Source organism: Carlito syrichta, unplaced genomic scaffold, assembly GCF_000164805.1.
Source record: "Carlito syrichta isolate Samal-C Ts95f unplaced genomic scaffold, Tarsius_syrichta-2.0.1 Scaffold138451, whole genome shotgun sequence".
In the NCBI taxonomy this organism is placed as follows: Eukaryota; Metazoa; Chordata; class Mammalia; order Primates; family Tarsiidae; genus Carlito; species Carlito syrichta.
The window spans coordinates 583,517-593,059 of record NW_007082547.1 but is presented as its reverse complement, the minus strand read 5'-3'; the positions used below and the strand labels follow the sequence as shown (position 1 = coordinate 593,059).

General features: G+C 46.6%; 1 protein-coding gene across 1 annotated transcript in view; it reads left to right on the top strand.

Annotated features, from left to right (window-relative positions):
* Positions 1–9,543, top strand: part of ANO7 (anoctamin 7) — a 37,430-nt gene that overhangs the window by 4,754 nt on the left and 23,133 nt on the right. Inside the window, 1 exon segment of the mRNA XM_008049860.1 lies at positions 5,162–5,304. Within this exon segment, the coding sequence (XP_008048051.1) occupies positions 5,162–5,304 (143 nt within the window).

Below are 9,543 nucleotides of genomic sequence, written 5' to 3'. Positions count from 1 at the left end.
CAGGCTGGAGTGCAGTGGTACAATCACAGCTCACTTGAACTCTTGGTTTGGTTGGTTGGTTTTCAAATAGATAGCCCTCATCTTTTCAGAATCCTTCAGTACTCCCCAGTGTGTGTGAGGCCAAAGACATCCTCACAGTCTACGTTGGCAGCTACAGGCCTGTCCCTCCCACCCTCATCAGCCTCCTGAGTAGCTGCGACTACAGATGCACACCACCACATGCATCTATAAGATTCCTCTTCTTTTTTTCTTCTTTTTTTTTGAGTTGGAGTCTCACTCTGTCATCCAGGCTGGAGTGCAGTGGCACGCTCATGCCACTCCAGCTTTGACCTGCTGGGCTCAGGTGATCATTCCACCCCAATCTTCCAAGTAGCCAGAACTACAGGCACATGCTACCACGCCTGGCTAATTTTTTTGATTTATTGTAGAGATGAGTCTCGCCAAGTTGCCCAGGCTGGTCTCAAACCCACGGGCTCAGGCAATCCACTCATCTCGGCCTCCCAAAGTGCTGGGATTACAGGCTGGGCCAGTGAGCCCAGCCAACATTCCTCTTTTTATAAGAACAACAGTCTAGCTGGGCGCAGTGCCTCACGGCTGTAATCTCAGCATTTGGGAGGCAGAGGTAAGAGGGTTGCCTGACCCCACGGGTTCAAGATCAGCCCGGGCAACTTGGCAAGACCTTATCTCTACAATAAATTTTGAAAATTAGCCGGGCATAGTAGTGCGCACCTGTGGTTTCAGCTACTTGGAAGGCTGAGGCAGGAGGATCATCTGAGCCCAGCAGGTCAAGGCTGTGGTGGCTGTGAGCAGTGTGCCACTGCATTCCATCCTGGGTGACAGATTGAGACTCTGACTCAAAAAAAAAGAACACCAGTCTCCTAGGATTAGGGCCCACCCAATGACCACATTTCAACCTAATCATTTATCTTTAATGACCTAATCTCCAAGTACAGTTACATTCTGAGGTACCGGGGGGTTGGAACCTCAACATATGAATTTTGGCAAAACACAATTCTCAGCCCTAACTAGGTGGAAACTACCCAAGTGTCCATCAAAAGATGAATAGATAAGCAAAATGTGGTGTAAACACACAATGGATTTATTCAGACTCAGAAAGGAAGGAAATGCTACAACATGAATGAAACTTCCAGGACTTTGTGCTAGGTGAAATAAGTCATACATAAACAGATAAATATTGCATGATCCCACTTATATGAGGTACTTAGAGGAGTCAAAGCATAGAGACAGAAAGTAGAATGGTAGGTGCCCGAGGGGAATAGAGAGTTAGTGTTTAACAGGTACAGAGGTTAAGTTTTATAAGATAAAAAGTGTTCTGAAGATGGATAGCTGTGATGGTTGCACAACAGTATGAATGTCCATAATACACTGAACTGTATGCTTAAAAGTGGTTAAGATGAAATTAGCCAGCCATGGTGACATGTGCCTACAGTCTCAGCTACTTGGGAGGCTGAGACGGAAGGATCCCTTGAGCCCAGTTCGAGGCTGTAGTGAGCCATGATCATGCCATTGCACTCTAGCCTAGATGACAAAGTGAAACCTGTCTCAGTTAAAAAAACATTTTTAAAAAATAAAAAAATGGTTGGGACCAGGCACGGTGGCTCATGCCTAAAATCGGAGGCTTAGATGGGAGGACTGCTTGAGCCCAGGAGTTTGAGAACAGCCTTGGCAACATGGCAAGGGCTTATCTCTATAAAAAACCAAAAAATTAACTGGGTATGGTAGCATACTCCTGTAATCCCAGGTACTTGGAAGGCTGAGGTGGAAGAATTTTCCTGTGTCAGCCTATGAGTAGCTGGGACTATAGCTGTGTGCCACCATGTCTGGCTAACTTTTAGTCTCAGCTACTCGGGAGACTAAGAAAGGAAGATCACTCAAGCCCAAGGAGTTCAAGGCTGCGATGAGCTGTGATCGTGCCACTGTACTCCAAGTTGGGCAACAGCTTGAGATCCATGTTGTTCTCTAAAAAATATGTAGGTTTTTTTTCCTTCTTGCTGCTTTTAATTTTTGTCTTTATCTTTGGTGTACAGCAAACATGTGCTGTACCATGATTTTTCTAGGTTTTATCTTGAGGATTACTACACTTTTTCTGTCTCAGAATTTTTTTTCTTTTTTTCTTTTTTTGAGTTGGAGTCTCACTTTGTCACCCAGGCTGGAATGCAGTGGTACACTCACAACCACTGCATCCTCGGCCTGCTGGGCTCAGGCGATACTTCTGTCTCAGGTAGTTAGAACTACAGATGTGCACTACCATGCCCAGCTTATTTTTTGATTCATGGAAGAGACAAGGTCTCACCAAGTTGCCCAGACAAGTTGCCCAGGCTGGTCTCGAACCCCTGGGCTCAGACAATCCTCTCACCTCGGCCTCCTAAAGTGCTGGGGTTACAGGCTGAGCCACCACACCCAGTCGATTTTTTTTTTTAATCAGGTTTGGCAAGTCTTGTCCATTTTTCTTCAAAGATTGCTTCTTTCCTACTTTCTCTTTCTGGTTCTCAAAATATATTGTGTTGTGCCCTTTGACCATGACCACATCTTTCTCATACCCTATTCCAATCTTTCCATTCTTTTTGCTTTAAGCTTCAGTTTGGATCTTTTCTTTTCTTTTTTTAGTTGGAGTCTCACTCTGTTGCCCAGGCTAGAGTGCAGTGGCATACTCACCGCCACCCCAGCATTGACTTGCTAGGCTCTGGCGATCCTTCTGCCTCAGCCTTCCAAGTAACTGGAACTACAGGTGCATGCTACCACACCAGTAAATTTTTTTGATTTATTGTAGAGAAGAGTTCTCACCAAGTTTCCTCGGCCTCCCAGAGTACTGGGATTACAGGCTGAGCCACTGAGCCCGGCCATGGATATTTTCTACTGATCTGTCCTTAAGTTTAGGAATCTTGTATTTTGCTGAGTCTAGTCTACTCTTAAACTTTTCCAATGAATCCTTAATTTCATATGTTGTGCTTTGCTGTTTTAGAATGTTCATTTTATCCCTTCTCATAGATTCTAATTTTTTCTAGAAATATTCTAATCGTTATGCATCATGGCCATCTTTTACTCTTTTTTCTTTTTTAACATAGTGTTCGTCATTTTTTAAAGCCCTTTTCTGCTAGCTCACCATATGGTTCATCTCTGGATCTATTTCTTTTTTTGAGTCTCACTCTGTTGCCCAGCCTGGAGTGCAGTGGCATGGCTCATGGCCATCCCAGCATCGACCTGCTGGGCTCAGGTAACCCTTCACCTCAGCCTTCCAAGTAGCCGGAACTACAGGAGTGTGCTACCATGTCTGGCTAATTTTGTATTTTATTGTAAATATGAGGTCTTACCAAGTTGTCTGGGCTGGTCTCGAATGCTGGGCTTAGGCAATCTACACACCTTGGCCTCCCAAAGTGCTGGGATTACAGGCTGAGCCACCGAACCCAGCCTTTTATTTTTATTATTATTATTTTTTAATTTTTTTAAAGAAAGCAGGATTTATTGAGAGGGCAGAAAAGCTCCCAGAGCAGGAGGGGACCGGAGGGGATTGCCCTCTAGGTCTATTTCTATTGACTTTGTCAACTTCCTTTAAAAAGTGTTTTGTTCTGGCAGACAGTGTACTTACTGGCAGATTGTGTTAGTCTCATTAAAGCTTGGTTTCAGGTGTGAAAGCAAACCTAGATCAGTTTTGCTCTTATTCCTAGAGTATACTTCTTACTTTTATGGTCTATAGTAGTCCCACTTTGGGTTTACTTTCTGCAATTTTGACTACCCACAATCAACCATGGTTTGAAAATAAGTGAGTACAGTTACAATAAGATATTTTGAAAGAGAGCGAGAGAGAGCCCACATTCACATAGCTTTTATTACAGTATATTGTTATAATTTTTTTTTTTTTTTGAGTTGGAGTCTCACTCTGTCGCCCAGACTGGAGTGCAGTGGCCACTCCCGGCCACCGCAGCCTTGACCTGCTGGGCTCCAGCGATCCTTCCACCTCAGCCTTCCAAGTAGCCGGAATTACAGGCATGCGCTACCACGCCCGGCTGATTTTTTTGATTTATTGTAGAGATGAGGTCTTGCTGCCCAGGCGGGTCTCGAACCCGCGGGCTCAGGCAATCCACTCACCTCAGCCTCCCATACAGTATATTGTTATAATTGTTCTATTTTATTGTTGTTAGCTATTGTTACTAATAACTAATTATTATTGTTACTGTGCATAATTTATAAGTTAAACTTCATCATAGGTATGTATAGGAAAAAGACATGGTGTCTATAGAGTTTGGTACTATCCATAGTTTCAGGTACTCCCTGGGGGTCTTGGAAAATATTCCCACAGATAAAGGGGTACTCCCATAGTCTTTACTCCAAGGGTATGGCTTAGGGGTCTCAACTGGATGACCAGGGTATTCCAGCTGGAGCTCCAAGTTCCCCAGCTTTGTGCATCCTCCGAAACCTTTGTTAGCTATCAGTCTCTAGCAGCTGCCTCTGTGTATGAACAACTCAGAGCTCCAAGGACCTGGAGGACTTTCTCATCGACCCTGGGCTCTGTCCTCTTCATAAATCACTTCCAGCCCCCTTAGCAACCCTAATTCTGAACTCTATTTCCTTCACCCACCCTACACCTCTGCTCTCTGCTTGGGCTCTATTACTGTGCCCTGTGATTTAGAAAATGCCCTCCAGGAGAAAGCCAGAGTGAACGCAGGCTCACCTCGCATGCTCCTCTTCTCTCAAAGGCCTTAGCCCTGCATCCTTTGTTGTCTAGTGCCAGAAAAGCAGGGACTTCATATATTTTATCCAGCTTTTATAGTTCTCTGTGGCAAGAAAAGAAGTCTAAAAGTGACTCACACCTGAATTCCTTAAAGATCCCTTTAAGAATTTGGTACCTACCCTGCAGGAATAGGAGCCATAGAAGGGATCTCAGAGGGGCATGCCCCTACCTCTCTCCAGGCCTCAGCTGCCATTGGGCCAATGCAGGGCTGTTCTGGAAGCTCTCTTGGAGTCATCCTCTCCCTGACTAGGACCAGAGAAAGGGCCAGAAAGGAGGCTGGGTGTCCAAGAGCTTGGCTCCTACTTCCCACAGGGAGCCCAGATGTACCAGCAGAGATGCTGGTAGCTCTTCCCTGGGCCAGAATCCGCAAACTGTCCCATACTCCTTGCCTCTGCCCCTGTTGGTTCCCAGCAGACTTTGTCCTTGTTTGGGAGGAAGACCTAAAGCTGGATCGGCAGCAGGACAGTGCCACCAGGGACAAGATGGACACACACAGGACCTGGCGGGAGACCTTTCTGAATAATCTTCGTGAGGCTGGGCTTTGTGTAGACCAGGTATGTGTGGGCAGTTGTGAAAGGGCCCTAGGCTCTGCATGTACTCGGTGACCCATGACCTTGACCCGCAAGACGTGAGGGCATGGTGTCCAGAGCCCTGGAGCAAATCAGACCCCAAAGTCCTCCTGTCTGCCCTACCCCTCAGTGATCCCCTGTGGCTGGGGGACGACTGCCCACAGGCCAGTATCAACATCAACCATCATACCATGCTAAGCTCGCTCACAGAAGCCAGAGCCTTCAGATTCACCTGAAAACTCTGCAGCCACCACCAACATAAAGCTTTTGTTGCTGGGTGCAGTGGCTCATGCCTATAATCCCAGCACTTTGGGAGGCAGAGGTGAGAGGATTGCCTGAATCCAGAGGTTTGAGTCCAGCATGAGCAACCTGACGAGACCTTGTTTCTACAATAAATCCAAAAATTAGCCAGGCATGGGGACACACACCTGTAGTTCCATCTACCTGGAAGGCTAAGGCGGAAAGATTACCTGAGCCCAGCAAGTTGAGGCTGCAGTGGCTGTGATCATGCCACTGCACTTCAGCCTGGGTGATGGAGTGAGGCTCTGACTCAAAAAAAAAAAGCTCTTATCTAGATGTGTCATTTGTAAGTATAGCTTTTTTTTGTTGATAAAATATAACAGCTTAGCCGGGCTCGGTGGCTCAGCCTGTAATCCCGCGCCTTTGGGAGGCTGAGGTGAGTGGATTGCCTGAGCCCGCAGGTTCGAGACCTGCCTGGGCAGCGAGACCTCATCTCTACAATAAATCAAAAAAAAAAAAAAAAAATTCAGCCGGGCGTTGTAGCGCATGCCTGTAATTCTGGCTACTTGGAAGGCTAAGGTGGAAGGATCGCTGGAGCCCAGCAGGTCGAGGCTGTGGTGGCCAGGAGCAGCCACGGCACTCCAGTCTGGGCAACAGAGTGAGATTCCAACTCAAAAAAAAAAAAAAAAATATATATATATATATATATATATATATGACAGCTTAAAAATCCTTTCACTCGCATTCTCATTTATGACTGTAGGCAACACTTTGAATGATTTGGGCAACAATTCCAGGGAGCCTGAAAAAAACAGGAAATAGCTGTGCAACTGTGGAGTGTGCATGGGGCACAGGAGGTTATCGGCAGCTAGGGATCGGGGCACAGAGCACAGCTCTCGCTCCATCTCTCCCTGCTCCTTCATCCCCGGGTCTCTCTATGCATCTCCTTCCTTCTCCACTCACCTCTGACCCCTTACTCTGACCCCCAGGAACAGGCTCTGCTATCAGATGTCTTCTCCTTTCTCACTGAATAATCAGTCCTGAGTTTTATGTTAATCCCATTCGTGTGTTTCTTTATCATTTTAGCACCAATTTTACATCACTAAACAATACATCCTGGTTTTGTCTGAACTTGGCAGAATGGAGTCACAGTCACTGTAATTCCCTTTGTAAGACCTACTTGTGCTGCTGCTTAGCCTCTGTCTTTGCTGTAGAGAACTCCTTGTGTGTGAATGTGCCACTGTTTGCCTATAGATTCTTGTGTAAATAAGCATCTGACTTATTCCCAGTTTAGGACTGTTATGAAAATCGGCTGCTGTAAATTTGTGTGGGTGGGTGTGTGTGTGTGTATGTGTGCATGTGTGCGGGAATTTCCCCCAGGAGCAGAGATGCAGGAGCCGGGGTATGTGAGTATAACTACACTGTTACACTGTGTGGTGGCCCAGTTCACACTGTCATTGGTGATCAGGCATATTTTGATTTGTGTCTTCTCAACACTTGGTATCGTCAGACTTTAAAACATTGACCGGCAATGCATGGTGGCTCACACCTGTAATACCAGCACTTTAGGAGGCAGAGGTGAGAGGATTGCCTGAGCCCAGGGGTTCAAGATCAGCCTGACCAACTTAGTGAGACCTCATCTCTACAATAAATAAAAACAAAATTAGCTGGGTGTGGTAGCATGCACCTGTGGTTACAGCTACTTGGCAGCTGGATCACCTGAGCCCAGCAGGTTGAGGTTGCAGTGGTTGTGAGTGTGTTACTGCACACTAGTCTGGGCAACAGAGTGAGACTCCAACTCAAAAAAAAAAATTGACCAAGGCTGCAAGGCTGGGCGCTGTGACACACACCTATAATCTCAGCACTTTGGGAGGCAGAGCCGAAAGGATTACTTGAGCCAGGGGTTCAAGACCAGCCAGGGCAACATAGCAACATCTCATCTCTGCAATAAATAAATAAATAAATACGTAAATAAATAAATAATCTGGGCATGGTGGCACACACCTGTAGGTCCAGCTACTTGGAAGGCTGAAGTGGAAGGATCACCTGAGCCCAGAAAGTCAAGGCTGTGGCAGTTGTGAGCATGCCACTGCACTCTAGTCTGGGTGACAGAGTGAGACTCTGATGCAAAAAAAAAAAAAAGACCAATAGGTTGGTAGATAGTGGTATCTTACAATAGTTTGAATTTGCATTTTCCTTGATTCCTAAAGAAGTTGAGCATTTTTTCCGTTTATGGACCATTTGTGTTTCTAGTACTGGAAATTGCCTTTTTGAGTCTTTTTTTAAAAAAACTCTTTGTTTGTTTGTTTATTTATTTATTTGCGTCAGAATCTCACTCTGTCACCTAGGCTGGAGTGCAGTGACACGTTCACAGCCACCATAGCCTTGACCTGCTGGGTTCAGACGCTCCTTCCCCCTCAGCCTTCCAGATAGCCAGAACCACAGGGTGTGCCTCCACACCTGGCTAATTTTTGATTTACTGTAGAGACGAGGTCCTGCCATGGTACTCAGGCTGGTCTCGAACCCCTGAGTTCAGGCAATCCTCTTGTCTCCACCTCCCAAAGTACTGGGATTACAGGCATGAGCCACCGTGCCCAGCTGTGTATTTTGTTCTTTTTTCCATCTGGTCGTTTGCCTTTTTTGTCTTAAGGCTAAGTATCCTTTCTGGACACTTGATCTTTGTTGGTTATATGTGTGACAAACACCCCTGAGCCCTAGCCTGCTCTTGCTGTCATTATGGTGTCCTGTTGGTTCTAACATGCTGTGGCTCGAGTTCTTTCTGCATCCGACTGTCTGTCCTCCACCATACATAGCTTTCATCCCTTGACCACCTTCTGGTTCCCATATTTCCTGCTCATTGTTCAGAAGATACAGCAGGTAGCTCTTCCCGCCGGCTGCTCATCCCCACTCCAGGCTAATGCTTTGCCTTGCTCCCTTCCAAAGCTCAGGTATTGGCACACAAGAGCTAACACCTCCTCCCACCCCGAATTTGAATCCACTTCAGTCTGAGGGGTGGAGATGAAAAAACACCCACCTTGCTTATGGATGGAACCGTGTGGCCACATGAGTTTGCAAAACCCTCATCCAGAACCAGGCAGGTTTACCTGTTAGTTGATGGCAAAGAGCCACCACAAGGGGCACCAGAAGGGAGCTTCCCCAACACATTACCCCAAGTGCCCTCTGTCTTCAGTCATCGCAACCTGGGGATGCCCCAAAATGCCCATGTCTGCCCCCAGGAGTCTATTCCATTTGGCCCAGAGTGGGACCTGGGCTTTAGCATTTAGGGACCCCTAGATGGGTTTGAGGTGCCTAAGGGCAGAGGACCACTGGAATAAAAGGAGAGGGGGGTTTTTGAAACGCAATTACACATTCAGTGGAGGTACTTGTCCATCGGACTGAAGGGCCTGTCACATGTCGGCACACTCACATGCACATACAGCAGTGCCTACCTCTGTGTACACATACACAGGTACACACTGATACATATACAGGCACAACACAGATATACCCAGTGACTTGTCAAAAGAGAGGTGACCATTCAGTATCGAAAACCCAAAGTCTAGTGTGTTGCCTGCTTCAGTCAGGGAATGGGCATGGGCCAGCCAGGGCAAGGGCTCCACAAGCTTCAGGGAGGCTTTGTTTCATTGTGCTAGTCATGGGGGCAGGTGCAGGTGATGCAGGCCCCAACTGCTTGTGCTGTCTGCAGTGAGTCTGTCACCGGGGCCCAACTCCCAAACAGGGCTGTCGAGGACTGGTTGACTTTCAGAGGCATTTTCAGAGGTTCATGGAAGCAGGTGTAACTTTTTTTAATTTTTAATTTTAAAATTGTGGAGTATAATTCAGAGTTAGATATACAAATATTCATTATGCAGGTACCCTTGTTGATGAGGTGTGCCCCCTTCCCCAGACAGATTCCTACTGCTGCCAATCCCACCTCTCCCCTCACCCCCCCCATTTTTTTTGAGTTGGTTTCTCGCTGTGTCG